General features: G+C 38.7%; 1 protein-coding gene across 2 annotated transcripts in view; it reads right to left on the minus strand.

The window, feature by feature from the left end:
* The window catches only part of LOC104689238 (amyloid beta precursor protein binding family B member 1 interacting protein), a 64,809-nt gene that overhangs the window by 18,740 nt on the left and 28,696 nt on the right, over nt 1–17,373 (minus strand). For both annotated transcript variants that reach the window (XM_039572144.1, XM_010399298.3), the window contains exons 7-10: nt 14,285–14,406; nt 7,280–7,354; nt 6,028–6,171; nt 2,512–2,622 (exon numbers count right to left, since the gene is read on the minus strand). In XM_039572144.1, the coding sequence (XP_039428078.1) occupies nt 2,512–2,622; nt 6,028–6,171; nt 7,280–7,354; nt 14,285–14,406 (452 nt within the window). The remainder of the gene's footprint in view (nt 1–2,511; nt 2,623–6,027; nt 6,172–7,279; nt 7,355–14,284; nt 14,407–17,373) is intronic.

Raw genomic sequence — 17,373 nt, forward strand, 5'->3', positions numbered from 1 at the left:
TATGGGCTATAGCTGCTACTCTTCCAATTACCTTCCACTATTTGTTGTAAGGCAGATAATCTTATACTGCCCTCTGTGGCAAGGCACTCATAGAGGAATGGAAGAGCTGGGAAGACACAGGAGAGCCTAGGCTGTGAAGAAATTTCCAACTGGCTTGGACTGAACTGGGCATCCAAATTCCTTCAAAATTACTAGGCTTCCAGTGTAATAAAACCAAATGTTTACCCATTAAATCCACTGCCTTTTGCTCACTGCACCTGTCTGCAAGTGTACTGTTATTTCTTCTTGAGGACTTCATTTTCAAAATACGGCAGGATGAGAAATATCTCAAGAATGATGGTTTGTCTTCCTTTGACATGTCAGGACAAGTGTTTCGCAGCAAGAGAGATATTTTCTTCTGGGAGACTTCCAGATAAAACCAGACAGGAAGAAAATGTGACTAAGTGTGATAAATGGCTCTGCGTTACTGTCCACACACTTTTGTGTCACCAAGGATCCAATCAGAGAAACTGACATTTAACTTTGCTCCTTCCCTCAGCCCACAGATCTCAAGATGTATTACCTCCTCAGCTCCAACGTCTAAAGGTAAGATGAGGATATAAGAGAACTCATTTCAGAACCATGACTTCAAAAAGTAGAATTAATACTCTATTTATGTATAGAATTCAAATTAATGCACAGAAATTATAATAAATGTTAAACTCTCCACTGCACCACCCTCAGAAAGCCACCCTAAGTGGGAGACTTTCACTTTTGAAACAACAGAAGATATGAAGATGACAATATCTGCCCGTACTTCCTGACCAGCTCCAGCCACTGCAGGTCAGCCATTAAAAAAAGCCATCTCTGAAACTGAGTGGGTAAAGAATCTACCAAATGATGATTTGTAGTAATTAAAATGAAAAACAAGCAGTGTAACATAATCTATTCATCACTAAGTTACATTCAGAAATAATTATTGATACAATGTTTATTCTAGTGTACTGCAACACATTTTAGAAGCATCAGAGCAAACAGTTTTGCTAAGTAGGTTTCATACATTTATAAACCTATTACTCCATAAAGCTTTCCCATGTGAGCTTCTGATCTTGTTCTTCCCATTTCACATGGAAGGTACAGCGCTAACGTCACACGTGAAATAAAGGAAGAATTTCAGCTGAGGTGTGACTTTTTGCTAGTGTAAATAGCATACCTCTTTTCAGAAAAGATGGCAGTAAGTCCGGAAAGTATAGCTAACTATTGCGAACAGTTAGACACATTGCTACATACATTCAAAAATCATGCTTTTATTTTCATCTGAACACAATGTAACTGTTATTAAATTAGTCAGATAGTTCTTAGACCAGTCATCAATTTAGAAAATCAATTTTCCCTTACTTGTTACATCAGCTCCCCTTTTCCTTTTTTGCTCATTAGAGGTTTTACTTTTCAGAAGCAATGCTTACCTGTTAATTTCTGAAAGCTCACCTGTGTTTCTTGCAGAGTGTCTTGTGGATGAGTATAGTAATAAAACTATTCATCTGTGTTAATTAGATACATCTGTTTCAGAAAATAAATCTGTGTCTAGAAACCACTTCTGCTTGGCCATATGTAAATTAGGCTAGCAGACATTTTGGAACTGAATAAAAAAGTGCTTTAAGTGTACAACTACAGTCAGAAATGTGGTACTATAAGTGACCTCTGATGTGAATGTTTCCTGTACTCTTTTTTCTGAGATGGCAAGAGACAGTGTTTTCTAATACTTTGTTTGCACTGCACGCCTTTAAAAAGAAAAGCAGCACCAAGATTATCTTCTGTCTTGTACACACTGATACAACAGATAGCAAGCAAGGCCAAATTACTGCAACTTCAAACCTTCATTTCTGCTATCCGAACTAGGTGAAAAGCATGGGCTTCTTTTCCTTTCCTAAGAGGAATGCAGAATTCCCAGCCTATTTGCAGTGCTATTACATGGAGAGGCAGCAATGAGATACTTATTCAAGAGCAAGCACTGATTTTCATGAGTGGATGAGCAATGTATTTTGCCTTCCTGCCATAAACAGCAGTGTAATAAGATATGACAAACAAGATGCCTATTCCTGCATAATTTTGCATCTCAGTTCAACAAACTCCTCAACAGGTATGACTACACCGCAAAAATAGTAAACATGCTTTTTAGTGTATAATCCATAGTGGTCATAACATCAAAATTAGGGACTGCCAGATTTCTCATTATCCACCCTGGGTGTCATCTGCCCAGTCATGTCCAGTCACCTGAACAGTCAGCATATTCAACCCTGTTTTGAAGACAACTTTATAGATGCATGGTAGACATATATCATAGGACTATCAGTAATAAAATTAAGGTTCTAAATGTATGTTGCTGATATCAGTGAAACAAAGAAGAAATTAAACATGATTTTGCAAGAGTTATTCTACCTCATCAGGATCCTTGGAGCTTCAAACTTAAACATGTTTACATATAAAAGAAACTGTGTGACATTTGCAGAACTTATTTTTCATGCACATTACCTTTAAGACAAAGCAGTGATCTGTAGGTGCCTTATATTTCACTTTGTGTTGATAACCATAATACACGTTCACGTTCTCAAACTGAAGGAAGCATGCCAGATCCCGTGATGTCTACGAAGGAAAACCAAGCCCATCATTGCTAGAACAAATTGAATTTTGATGTGAAACTCATTAATATGACCTTTTTCAAGTACATGAAGGCCAACGATTTTTATTTCTGTAACTCCTAGGAAGCTGACTGAAAAAACAAAGATTAATTTTAAGTGTCTGCTTTCTTAAAATAAAAATTGGAAGGGGGTCAGTACATATTATGAATAATCTATAACAGAGTTCAACGTTTTGCTCTTGTTCTGGTTTTGCTGTGCTTCATTGCTTTGTGTGGAGATTTTAGGTTTTGTCTAATATGACCAAAGAGAACACCATAGTAGGAAACCACACCCTAAAAACTCTGAGTGGAGTTTTTCTAGACTGCTTTCGGAGATTGTTTTTCTTTCGTACATGTAACAAACAAACACTCATCAGGAAATAAGCATATTTAATCTGTTTTGCTTTGAATTTTCTCAAATTTCCTGGCATCATTCCATTTCTGTTTATCATATTTGCTTGTTCACAATATATTGCTAAAGTAACAAGGTTTCTGTTGCTGGTGTGTTTCTCGGTTAAGAATTCTGCATACAGTAACTTTTGCAATCTGAAATGCAAAAGTAGCCATTTCACATGGTCACTGCTGGCTAAACTGAGAAATCAGGAAATCGTGGCGGAAAAAAGGAAAAAGAAAACCACAAACCACAAGCCCCCTCTACCCCTAAGAATGGGGTATAATATGATATGGGGGTATGATATAATATGCATATGATGTTTTTTGTCTGCTGTTCTTGTTCTTAATGATATTTTCATTACAATATACCCTTGAGTTGGCTTTATTTACAAATTGAGTTTGCAAGTAAGATTTGTGGGGAAACACTTCCTATTGGATGTAAACAGCTTCTCTCTCTCTCTCTGTCTCCAGTGTGGCTGATGATGCCAGAGATTATGTCAGTGAGTGTGTGGACCTTGGTTTTTCAAACATTTTAAAGTTCCTAAATGTGCTCAAATCCATGCAGTATAATGAATTGTTCCTTTCATTTAGGAACCAGGCAATAGTGATTAAGACCAATAGGAATGCAGTTGTTATTATCTTCTAAGGAACAGATTTTTATGCAAGGGACAAAGGTGCTTATCAGGAGTATTTGTGCAATGTCAACATGACAGCAATGTTAACGTGACAAAGCAACACAATTAACAGAAATAGATTTTTTAAATTATCTGTAATTCTGAGGCTTTTGTTTAGTGACCCTGTCCATTAACAGCACGTTTTTGAATGGGATGTAAGTAGAGCAATACTGAAGAAAGAAATTAAGACAGCAGGGCTGACTGCTGCTGGTTTGTTAACAAATCACCCTGAAACAACAGAAACCACCACAAGCATGTATGTAAAATAATCTGAACGTCCCCCTGTATTTTCACCTTTGCTATGTATTTTACAGCCAGCACAAAGTGCCAAAGGCATGCCAGACTTCTTTACTGTTTTGTAATAGGTGAAAACACAAATACATATGATAAATTTTAAAACAGCTGCAGCAGCTGAAGATACTGTTGTCTGCCAACTGTTTGTTTCTGTACCTCAAGAAGGAATGACTCTATCCACAACTGAAAGATGTGCAAGGTGCACGTGCACTTTTCATCCCACCCTGAGACAAGGGATGAACTCTCGTAATTTAAGGGTTTTAACTGAAGAGCTCTACTGAATTCTACTGCAGTGCTTTAAGATGTTTAACACTCTCAATGCATCCTGCTCATGTCCCAGAGATTACTGTCTCCACAACAGACACATGTACCTGATCCTCAGCTGTTCAGTGTATCACTTAGATCACCATTAAGCAGAGATTTGAGATAAGAGACCTGACTTTCTCTGGAATGGCTAAAGCATGGACATAGGCATCCTTTTGCTGAAGGCTGTTACAGATGCAGGAGCAAACAGTTGACTGTGTTACCATTTTAAAGAGTTGTGACTATCTCCTACAGAACTAGATTCATGGTGGTAATATAGTGATTTTAAAGCACTCACACAGTTCCTAAAAATGGCTCAGTTATAGGCAGGGTGGTACATAGGCTGTTACACAGGCTGTAATGACAAACAGGCAGTAAAGTGTTAAACAGCTGTTTAGGAAGGGGACAATGTGGCTCCATCTGAGCCTATGTTTACAGCCTATCACTTGAAAAAAGAAAGCACTTTCCTCATTTTCACTATGATGAAAGGTCACTGAAAAAGGTATCACTGGGTGATGAAAAAAGGCTGAGTAACTATCAGGACATGCTTGCCTTGCTTTGGCACTGTACTTACTGGTCACTGTTGGAGGTGTGCTACAAGGAAATGTCAAAGATGGACTTGGCATTTGACTGTTCTTACACTTTTTCCACCTTAAGTGCCTTCTAAATAGCATTCTAGATCCTAATTGATAGGATGTTGTGTGTACAACCTGATTTGAGGCATGAAAGCCATTATCTCAGGGTCAGGTAAAGTCAAAATAAATTGCTGTGAAAGCAGCAAGGTGATCTGTATTTCACTGTCGTTTGATTATAAACACAGGTCACTGGAGCAGCAGCACAACATTCCTTTGCAAGATAAATCTTTTTTTCCTTTGTAATTTAGTCAGGAAATACCAGAAAATTTAAGTTACAAAGCACAACAGTAAAGCTCACCAGCAGCAGCAGCATTTCTAAATACAAAGCATTATCACAGCTGCAAATGGTAACAGAAATGGTTTTCAGAACACAAAAAAATAACCACCAGTCCCAGAATCCACCGTTCTACCTCATCACTGTGGAAATGAAAAGCCAGCTGCCCTTATGTGCAATACATCCAGTGCTGGCTGTTCAGACTCTTTAAATATCTTGTAATACTAAATGTCAGGGAATGTGATTCAGCCAGGTAGATGCTTCTGTCTCACTTCTTCCTACACAAAGGGCCTCTTAAAAAGCCATAAAAGGCACAACACATTCTCTAGGTACAGATCACTGTATTAAAAAAGTACAGCATTTCCTATGCTGGTTACTAGTGCAGAAAGTCAGTATAAAACAAAGTAAAATTCTACCTTTTTTGTGACAAGAAATTGGTTTACTTGACAACTTTTTTAGACATACTTTCACAGGGAACTCATGTAAGAGTGAAGCATTTTGGCAGCACACCACTAGCTGACAGGCGCAATGCTGTTTTTCTTTACCCTCCTGCTTTCCGGAGGAGCACTATTTTATTAATGCTTTTATCTGTCCCTAGAAATCAAAAGGAGAGAAATGTGACAGGATTCAGTGACTACACTCTAGTATTTGCACAACTGGTGTAGTCAAAGTTGAACCATGGAAACCTCAACCCTCTCAGATGCACCAGACTGTGCTCTTCAAATGTCACCTTGGGAGTTCTATACTTTCACCTCCATGAATTGTTTTATTGCTAAAAGGATTATCTGGCTTCCTGACCTTGGTTTTTCCTTTGGGTACATAATAAATTCCAGAAGCTCGTAGAAGAAAATAACGCCTCTTCCAGGACTTTTTTCCATCTTCTTTTAAATAAAGGGCCCCTTCAAGCTCTGGCACAATGACAGATGTCCCACAGAAGCTTTCCTGTGCAACAAGAATAATAATGCACAAAATAAATCCATTTAAGCACAATCCTATCAATACATAGCAGAAAAATGCTCCCTTGAAAAAAGAAAGACATTTCTTGTGACAGTGAACATATGAACATAGGGAATGCAGCTACTAGGGAGATGAACACCTTAGACAGGCAACGGAAACTTTTCCAAGCTAATGTTGGTGCTCACACTGATAAAGAAGGGTTGCAAAACCTCCACCTTTTAGGGTCAAGCAAAAACCTAAAAAGACTTTTAACTAGACACAGATGTGCTCAGTGAAGGCTATAGGACAGAGTGGCTGGTTGTTGTGTTTCTTCTCCACTGCAGTATTTATAGGTTCTGTAGAGAAATACTTGGGTAGAGAGGTTCTTTAGAGACTTCTCAGAGCTCTAAAAACAGCTCAGTCTCTGCCTTCACTTTGAAATACATGCTAGCATTTAAAACACTGTTTAATCAGATATACTAATTGCTTGCTTGGAGGACCCACTGTTGGGTAATTTTTAATGCCAACCCACTTATCACTTAATGTTTTCATTCAGAATTCACCACAACTTCTGCTGGTTAACATTTGGTGCCTTCATGAGATGCACTAATTTTGAAATGTGAGTCCTCCTCAGTCACCTGAGAAAAGTATTTCCTTTGTGAACTTTTACCAAACTGCTTGGCTGAAGAACTGTGGTAATCTTTTCTTTCACATAGCTCTGGATTTTTCTCTTTCAAGCATACATCTGAAGCAATACTTGAGCAGGAAAGGCAAGAGATTAAACAGACTTTCTGGAAAAGTGAATGGGTCTTTTTCTGTTGTAGTACAAGCTAATACGTTGAGAAGTAAATCCACTTCTAACCTAAAGATAATTGTTCGGTACTCATCAACCTTACTAACAATAAAAAGTCCCAAGGGCTGGCCTAAGAGTGAACAATCTGCATTTTTAATGAGGAGCAGCAGATGCAGAAGAAAGCTGACATATTAAACCCGAGATACAAAGACACCAGTGATCACAGAACTTCCTGTTACACTATTTCCCACAAAGAACTAAATGCTGATGATGGCAGAGTTTTGGCGACATTTGCATCCTCAGCCTAGTAAGTTGGCTTACCTCCAGCAAAGCCTCTTTGTTTTTATCATTCATTTCTTTGCTTTCTTTCTTCCCTTTGTTTGCCAGGTAGAAATTCTGATAAAGACACAAAAGAAATTAATGTTCATTATAAAGCCAGCAATACAATTAACTAGATTGCTACAAACTCACTCAATAGTTACTGAGTCTTTCAATACTGAGTACCCAGTCAGCAGGTGCAAGAGACATATGCTTATGGACTCTTCTTACAGGAAAGTTTAATCATGAATTTTAATTATTTATTCTGAATATAATTCAAAAGTAACACAAGATTATTTTTGCCCATGTATATATAGCCTCCAAAAATTAAAACCTGTGGCTTATGTTTTTGGCTGTTTGTCTGGATCAATGGGTTTGGGTTTTAGCATTCCAATTTTCACTGCTTCCTATATTGTTACAGGTTTTATTAGGTAGAGAATCTAACATTGATTGCATGCTGATATACAATGAATACAATGTAGTATCAAAAGGCTAGAAAGCATTTTCCCTACAACCCAATTTAGTAAATTGCTTGCCTCATATCTTGGACTCTGGATATAACTCAGCTCTTAATTTTTAGTTGAAGTGCTTATATGCCAAAGCCTTTATCCAAAGTTTCTACTTTTGTACCCCGTCACGCTCTTCAAAGTACTTTTATGCCGTGAAGAAACTGTTCAAAAATCTAGAATAAATCTGAAGAAATTATCACCATGATATATCTTGGCACACATGCTCCAGCCTACTGAAAGTAAAGCCTGCACTCCTCTGTTTCTGTGCCAGAGGGCTGCGAAGCTGCAGCTGCCCTCAGAGGACCCGGTGCCTGCCTGCCCCACAAACAAGGAACCACGGTGCCTCAAGGACATGCTCACCCATCAAAACAAGTTCACCCACTGTTAAACAGCAATAACCAGTCTGCATCCATCCGCATTGTACACAGGGACAGAAGGACAGCACTCGGACATATGTGCAAGTTCTCACAAGTGGGAAGGATGCTAGGACTTGTGTGCTGGAGCATGTGCAGTGGCTTTGCTTTACAGCCAGCAGGACCAGACAAGCAGAGCCAGCTGCGTGCAGACTGTAAGGCAGCTGGGTGTGAAGGAAGCAGTGAGATCAAGGATGGCTGCATCAAGCAGCACTTGGATCCATGGCCTTGAGGCCAGAGTGGTAACACTCAAGAGTTCTTATGATTTATGATTTTGCAGTTTGTCTGATTGTTGATCTCTATTTTTTCATGCCTCAAGACTATGAGAAAATGACAACATATTTACATGCCTTAACACCTAAACCGCAACATAAATGCAAACATTACCAAAATAAAAGTAAGAAGTGTGTAAATGAAGGAACACACTGTTGCCACAGTATAACAAAGAAAGAAACTCACAGGAAATCTGCCCTGCCAGCAGACCACATTTACAGCAATGCAATTTATCTGAAGTGAAACCCTGCTCTTCCACACAACCACATCTTCTTTTCCAAGCAGTGCTGTGAACAGCTGTCTGCCAGAATGCAAGCCTCAGAGCAGACCGTTTTTGGAGGGGCACCAGGAGAGGAAGCAGAAGAGGTCTGGATCTCAAAACCAGTTCTTTAAAAACCACTTTCTTAAAAGTTCACATTAAGTCAGGCAGGGGAGTTCAGAAATGCAGACACCTGCAATTTGGCCTATGCTGATACCATGTCTATGGTATGAGAAACTTTAACGTTCAATACAATAGACAGTTACCCTAGGAAATGCAGCTGGCTTCAGACTGCCTCGACATATTTTTAGTCCACAGCTGAAGGTAAGCAAACACTAAGGACCACAGCTTTGCAGCTAAATCTAAAGACAATATTCAGAGTCGAAAAAAATCCAAATCAGCTCAAAACAAAACCCACTTAAAAGTGTGTTCTCAGTACAATCCCGAGAGCGATGCCTGCCTATGTAGTCCAGAACCATAGATCTGAGTGACAATGCCTCTGAAAAAAAGATACTGCTCTGAGCAGCTGCAGCCCAGTGCTCTGTGCACATGCAACAGCTCTTCTTGACAGGCAGCATTATTGCAGCCCTGAAACCTCAGAGGGCACTGTCAGGCTGGGCTGGGCCTCCAGACCCTGGGATGGATTTGGAAAGTAGAGGGACATGCAAGCTGTAAGGCTTCTTCTCTAGATCATTTAAAAGACATAATACAACCCCTAAAATACACAATGAAGATTTACCAAGGTAAGTACACCTTATCACTGTCTCAACAAGGCTTGGCTCATCACTACTAGTGGGGAGAGCATCCATCTGACTCAGTCAGCCTTCTGTGGATCGATAATATGAAAACAAAGCTCCTCTGATTACAACTGATTCACATTCAGGCATCTGGCATTTATTTAGCAGAAGCCCAGACCACCCTGTACTGACACAATCAGTAGTAAAAAGAGAAAGCTTGTAAGGATATCCATGCTGGATCTCTAATGCCACAGCTTTTTCATTAGGAAAACGGGGCTCTGTCACCTAACCCAATGTTACACAGATGTACACTGTCATCTTTCACCTGTCGACACACACTTCATTTATTACTGATTACTTCCTTTATGTCTCTGTTCTGAAATCTGGAAGTACGTGGTACTTATTATTTGTCAGTGGCCAAAAACCTGGGGAACAGACTGTACATTGTACTTGTTTTATCACTGTGTGGTCTTCTATTTTTGATCGGAAGCATTTGTCCTAGGGGAGGCAAACCACATGTGTCCAGAAGAGGTCATTTCAAGTCCAGTAGTCAGAGGTCATGATAAAAGGCAAGCTCTTTCCTCTCTGAGGACACCACTGGGAAACGCATGTTTGGTTTGGGATGTCAGGTCATTAATGGGACAAGACGTAGCTACAGGGCGGCTTTCTGCAAGTATCTACAGATTTGAGAATTAACTGTTTCTTACATTCAAAAGACAAGTTTATGCATACAACCTTTCCACTTAGGGATACAGCCATCTCCTTTTGTGTGGAAAGGCAGGTTAAAAAAAAATATCAGGCTGTATCTCTCTGCACTGTATAACCCTCAAACAGTGGAAGACAGAAAGCATTTTCAGTAGTTTCCAAGAACATCTACGTTGGCATGTAAGCAAAGCAAACCTGGATCGTGGTAGAAACAGTAGCCTTAACTACTGCACTATCAAACTCTCTGATTGGTGCTTATTTCTCTATATTCAAAAAGGGAATTTTCATTTAGAAATAGCGCCTCTCTCACACCTTTCACTTTTTTCCATACACAGACCCATCCAAGTGGGAATGCAGCAGCAAATACTTGTCAGTACATAGCAAAAAAACAGGTGCTCCAAGACAGCATACTCCCTCTGCTTCCTCTTACACTTAGGTTGTATTTTTGCTTTCAAGCTCTTGAAACTGATTTTCCAGAAGATCTGAAAAATCCACAACAGCACAGGTCAGACAGTGTGCATAAAACAAGGCAGCTGCTTCATACTCATGACTACCTTCTTTGAGCAATGGGCTGCCTGCTTATGCTCATCCAACCTGCAAACAATATGAGACAAGAACTGGCCAGCTCACATCTCATTTCAGATCATTGCAACTGCTACTCAATGCAGCAGGGTTTGTGCAGAAAAAATAAAACAGAACGCAGTCATATCTGCAACTCATACCATGGTGCATCCCCTAGAAAACTGCACATTAAAAATGTTAGAAGATACCTATAATTGCTCTGAAGATCATGAAAGTGAAAAATACATGAAGCTAAAGACAAAGCTCTTTTGAAACCCCAAAAAAGAGAAAGAAATTAAGATTACTAAACAATGGGAGTACAGTGAAAAACACCTGCCTTTTCTCCCTTCTATTTCTTTGCACTTTTGCCAGCATACTCAATAACCAGGCTCCCTGACACCCTTTTACGTTTTCATAACTGGGTAACAGTGGTGACAAAAGGAAAACCTTGATTCATAAATGTGGCCAAGCTGGTGAAAAACAAAAGTATCACCTGGTGGATAGCATATAAATATTCAAGCATGATATATATATATAGCTATAGCTGTCTTGTAATGAAAGACATTACAAATTCCTACTCCACTTCCTTCTGACACTGTTGAGAACTCTTGCTTTTCAGAAGAAATAAAATCAATTCAGTGTATGGGTTCTCCATTAGAAGGTGTAGCTCTGGCTTTTGGCTTACATATGAGGGAGCAAAAGCATAAACTACTCACTGTACAGACTTTCAATAACTTTCATATATACCATCCCATAACAATAAAACAAACAAATGCACGCACGTGCAGGTGGCATTGCCTTGACTGTTTGATTTTATCAAAAGAAAAACACAGGAAATTGAAGTTCATGCAAACAGAAGTAAAATACAGTGTTCTAGGAGTATGACCAGCATTTACAGCAAGGAGTTTAGATTCAGCTACACCTTAAAAACAACCATTTTCCTTCATTTTTCTTCCTTTTAGAGTATCCTTTGGCTGAGAATTATTCTTTGAGTCTTTTGAAAAGAAGTGTTGAGACCTGAAAACCTTTCCTTTCAGGAGAAAACCAGCATCACTCAACCATATGACAAAGCATCACCTTTCCAATGTTATAAAGGTTCTCCTTATTTGCCCATGTAACAGTATGTATTTTTGTTTCACTCTTTAGTCACAGACTTGTGATTCTCCCTCTCTGCAGATGAGTCACTGATGGCATTCATGGAACAGTCTTACTGCAAGTTCCCTGCAGGGTCTATTATACCACAGTGAGCAGAGGACAAAAGTGTGCCTGTCTTCATGGTGAGGGGGACACCTGAGAATTTTGCAGAAGCTTTTTCTAACAGGTATTCCAAACACTTTTAAAAATATTTCAGAAACAAAGCTGCAGAAAAATACTACCAAGTGCTGCATGACAAGAATGACAATCTTCAAGAAGAGCCACTGGCATTAACTGAGCATCATACTGCCAGCACATAGAGAATAAATCCTGCATTTCTGAACTTCAATTCCCCCTTAGAAAAGTTCACAGAAAGAAACAATAAACACTGGCACAGGTCACAGACCTTCTCCTGAGGTCCACTTGTTTTAGGAAGGCATCTGCCAATCTTTTAAAGATTTTTTTAAAGCACTTAATTGTGTCAAATCTCTGTAATGAAAATTATGTATCACTAATTCATCAAAGAATAAACTGTAGACACCTGGCCACCTTTGGAATTTGCCTCCTTTTTTTCCCCAGAAAAATATCTGCAAGTTAAAAAACTGTAAGGTCTCCACAAAACACTTCCAACAGAATGAGCACGAAATAAAACCAACAAGGAATTCAACTGCTGCTGCATTAGCACCACTGGGTGTGTCAAAGAAAGCATTCTGCAATTTCTGTACTCCCAAAATGAGTTTTATGTGGCAGCCTTGATTGAGCTAGAAGGAGGTTGAATATACTGAGGATAGTCTCAGAGCACAAGATTTTAGTTTCCCATTGGTTACACTGTAATTTCCATAAGTAGTTAGCTACGTAATCATACACCCTACCCCCCACAATTCAGCATTTCCGCTTGGTTTACCTTCTCAGGGACCCACTGCAGATCATGTATTTTACCATGTTTCAGTATCAAGTGTGAGCTCTATACAGTACTGATTACTTTCTGCCATGAAGTGCTGATATGACTGTACTATTCTCCCCGTTCACAGTGTTTGAGTTTACCACGCCTGACAGATGGTCAGACTTTATTACTGGCAAAATATTTCAATAGTGTGATAGTCACAATTGATCCAGATTCCTTAGACTGTTCATTTTAGAGCTTATCACACAGGGCCTAAAGCTCAATGACTGCAGACGTGTCCAGATCCAGCTGAGACACGAGGACAGAGTTACACTTTGGTTTGGTTTTGGTTTAGGTCACATTTGTTTCTAAATTTCATTGCAACCAAAACGCAATATTCATCAGAGCAGAATATTCATTGAAGTTTTACTTCCTGTTTGAGGTTCAGAGCCTTGCCCTAAGCCACTTGCCCAAACAACACTACAGTGTACGAATCAAAGGTGTAGTCGAACCTCTGCTGCTCGGTAAGTTTATGTGCTCTAGAAACGAGGACACTTTGAGCCACCATATTTTATTTCCAAACTTGGCTTTGCTGTTTCATACTAAAAATTAACATTAATCCATGTACACTGCTGGATAAGTTTTCCTTTCCTGACTGTGGATACTTATGTCAATGAAGGAGACTTCTTTTCCGCAGTTTTTATTTGAAACATTGGCTCATTCTATAAAAAAGCAACTTCCTAATGAGCAGCTTGGTGAGACTTGCTGCCAAATTACGTATTTGCCTCATTTTTTTCGGCAATGCTGAATTGCTCATTTTTCTCTTGCGGCTCTTAGGAACAAACCAGATGCTCAGGGAGTTAACAGTCAGCTGACATGGGGAAAAGATCTTGTGCCCCAGAATCCAGCAACTGTATGTTCTAGGATGCTTGTACATACAGGTTCAACCACATAGCACAAGAAATAAAACCATTTGTGTATACACCTATCTAAATAATTTGATGCAATTCAGTGTGCAGACCCTCCTCTACAAAGCTAATGTGCAAAAGTTACCATTCATCCAATTCTCCTTAGTATAAACAAAATCCAGTAAATCCTCTGCAGTACTCAGTATACGCTTTATGAAGTTTCATGTACAACTGGCAAAAACTGGACCTTCAAGAAAATGTTGATATTCATCAGCAGGAGTAGTGGAGAAGCTGTAGTAATAACAAAGGCCAGGTTTTCATAGCTGTGCCATCTCACCCAGTTCTAAGAGCTGTGCCCAAGCAGTAGCTTGTACTAGAGGTGAACTACATGCTTCAGTTTTTGCCTCCACAGACAGGACTCTAAAATAGTATCAGCAAAAAAATACAAAACTGCAATTTTTACATCCTTGCATTCAACATCCTGGTGGATTTTTTGTTGAAAATACAAGTTTTGCTTTCTCTAACTCTGAACTGAGAGAGCTGAAAGCAAATTATTAATGCAATAGGCAGCATGCAGACTAAATGACCTAAGTTTAGACTCTTATCCAAATACCTTGTTAGCTTACCTGGGGATTTTTAAATAAAGCATATTTTTGACTTTTTTCCAAAAACAGAATCTTATTCTCAGTGTCTCGAGTCCAGTCTGATAACACTTCAACAACATTTTCATGGTCTTCAAAAAACCTTTCTGGAGAGACAGAGAAGATAATATAAGACATTGAACCTGTTCCTCCCCTCTCCTGAGCCTGCAGAAATTCCTGTGTAAGAATGCAATCATTATCTGATGTTCACTCAGGGCTGGACAGTCCAGCAGTCTTTTCCACTGCACAGATGGGAGCAAAACCCACATGAAATCGTGTCACATGAAAGGGCAAAGCAGCTACAGAAGATGCCTTATGTAGCTATGCCATGCTCCTGGATTCCTCCTGCATCTCTGCTGCTTGAAGACTGCAAGGGATGGAAACAGTGACCCACCAGGAGTAGATGGTTACACCCATGTTTTTCATGACTTTCAGCTTTTGATTGATTTTGGGTTTTTTAATGTTTGCAGTATTGCAGATGGGGGGAGGTAGAAAGGATATATATTCACTTTGGCTAATGAAATGAAAAAAAAAAGTAAAAATGTATTTCCTTGTCTTTTTGCTTTACTTCTTTTACAGTGAAAATTTGCTTTTTGTCAGCAGGAAGAATTCTGTGCACTGAAAATAAAATAAATACAAGCAATTGTATTTAAAAGCACAAATAGTAAAACAGAGAAAATATGAAGACAGACTGAGAATTGATGTGAAGATATACTGGTTCAACCAGCATCTCTGTAGTTAGAAACCTTACCAGGGATGTGAGAGACCTAATGTCAGCTCTGTCCCTTCCTGGTCTGCCCAGTCCTCCACCCAGGAAAGCCACAGAGTATGGTGAGATTAGGTAACTCCGATCTCTTCCTCTTTAGTTTCACCTATATAAAGTAGCTGAACAGTAACATAAAACCTCCTTCAAAGGAAAAGGAATTCAGCATAACTTGACAGATCATTCTGGAGGGTCCGAACCTGCACTTTTCTACAAATTCAGTACTGGGATAGGGAATTCACCCAGCTCCAATTTTCAGTACAATTTTGGCAGTTTCCTGGGAACAGCTGTACTCCCATTTCAGTGGTCTGTGATGATCACATCTTCCAACGGCCTAGATTGGCCGAGCATCAGAGGAGGTAACAGAGCATACACTTTGTAGGCTTTCTTCAACACTTGTTACTTTTGACAAGGTTTTAGTACATCCCATCCAACCTATATTTTGTGAATTAACTAAATTCACAGAATGCGATTAGCTTCAGGACCAGTTCACATGTACATGGTAACTTTTAACACCACCAACAAAACATCCTTCATTTAGCAACTGGTACTTCTGCAATGCACTGGAAATAGAAAGCACAGTATAAAACCCAGTTAATGGTTTGAAGGGTGAACAGTACCTTATAGCTCAAGATAGCCATCAAATAATTCTCAGATAGTAACACTAATTTTTGCCACATATATTTTTGTTTGCTCATTTGCTGCACCAGGATTTTCTTGTATGAAAGGTGTGATTTTATTATCCCCAGGAGGGTCTTTTTAATAATTATTTTTCCGAAAACAAGTTAAATCTGGATGCCTTTTTTTAAGACAATAGTCTTTACTGCAAAATACATGCTGGTAGGTACAGCCCAGTGTTACATCACCATCTCACTACTGCAATTATCAGTGATATTTAACATGTAATTAATCTAAAATTGTAGTTTATTTTATTTGCAATGATAGTCTTTCAAAATAACATTATATGTAAGACAACCTGTCAAGAATCTTGTGACAAAAAAGTAGCTTGGACCTTCCGTTCAGCAAGAAATGTTTGCTGCTCAGATTTGCTTCTTAAAGTAAAAGTAATTTTATTCTCTTTAATTCTGATGTTGAAAGCAGGCAGAAAGATGAAGTGCAGAAAAGTTCTGTCTTTGTGCTCACAGTAATAAAGCTATCTAGAACAGCCAAGAAGTATACTGACAAGAATAAAGAATAGCTCACATTCTTCTGGTTTTGAACAAAATTAACTACATGTTGCTGTGCATTGGAAGCAGAAGAAAGAACATGCACCATTCCACTCATATTGAAACTGCCTTCTGCAAACAAAAAGGCTCCATTCTCAGCAGATCTGGACCTGGTAATAGATCACTACATCAGGAGTTAATAGACTTTTCCTTTTTTCTTGATCATACAGGTTTATTTCCTTTGGTACTTTTCTTCAGTCCTGGCTTTTAAAATAATTTTTATTCATTATGAGAGTAATTCCTTCCTATACTAATACCCTAACACTAACCAAAAGCACCTAGTATTAGCTGGGACTAATGCAGCACAAGTAATTTCTACAAAAAAATTCTTAGCATTAACCCCAATGTTTGTAGCAAACAATCTCCCTGATACCTTCAGTTTTAATTGCATGATGGGAAATTCAAATGTCTATCCAGATTATGAAGACACACAAGTACATTATTTTTCATGACTATGGAGATTCAGAAAACAATCTCTTTATGTGCTGTCATCCTAATTCTCAGACACATTCATCCAAGTCATACTGGACAAAAGGGAGCAACTTTCTAAGACTGGAAAACACTCCAAAATTATTCAGTGACTTTTGTGAGATTTCTAGGGTCAAATGACATTTCCAGTCTTTCCTTAGTTAAGATAAGCAGGTACAAAAGAATGCAGCATCATTATCTTAATCAAGTAGCAAGAACAGATTGGCAGTAAATTTCTGTGCCACTCTTACAAGCAGATGAGCATCTCCTTGCTCATGACCCAACAGGATTTTTTCCAGTTTTTTTAAATTTCTTTCATTTAGTTTAGCAGAATGACTACACTTGGAGTTCTTTTAAAGTGCAATATTGATATTTGACTTTATTTGTAAATTTTCTCATCTCTGCTGGGAGACTGTAAACTGTGTTTGTTAAAGGCTGTTTAACGATTTCCCATTTCTCTAGGTCAAATGTGAGTCTGAAAGAAAGCTGTAGCAATTTTCCTTTTCCTTTTGATGTCAATACCTTTTCAGTCTGGAAAATAAAAATATTCTGAAATAATTTACAATTAGAGAATACTCTGTTCTTAATGAAAGAAACCTTGATGCCTTTTTCAAACA

Source organism: Corvus cornix, chromosome 2, assembly GCF_000738735.6.
Source record: "Corvus cornix cornix isolate S_Up_H32 chromosome 2, ASM73873v5, whole genome shotgun sequence".
NCBI lineage: Eukaryota > Metazoa > Chordata > Aves > Passeriformes > Corvidae > Corvus > Corvus cornix.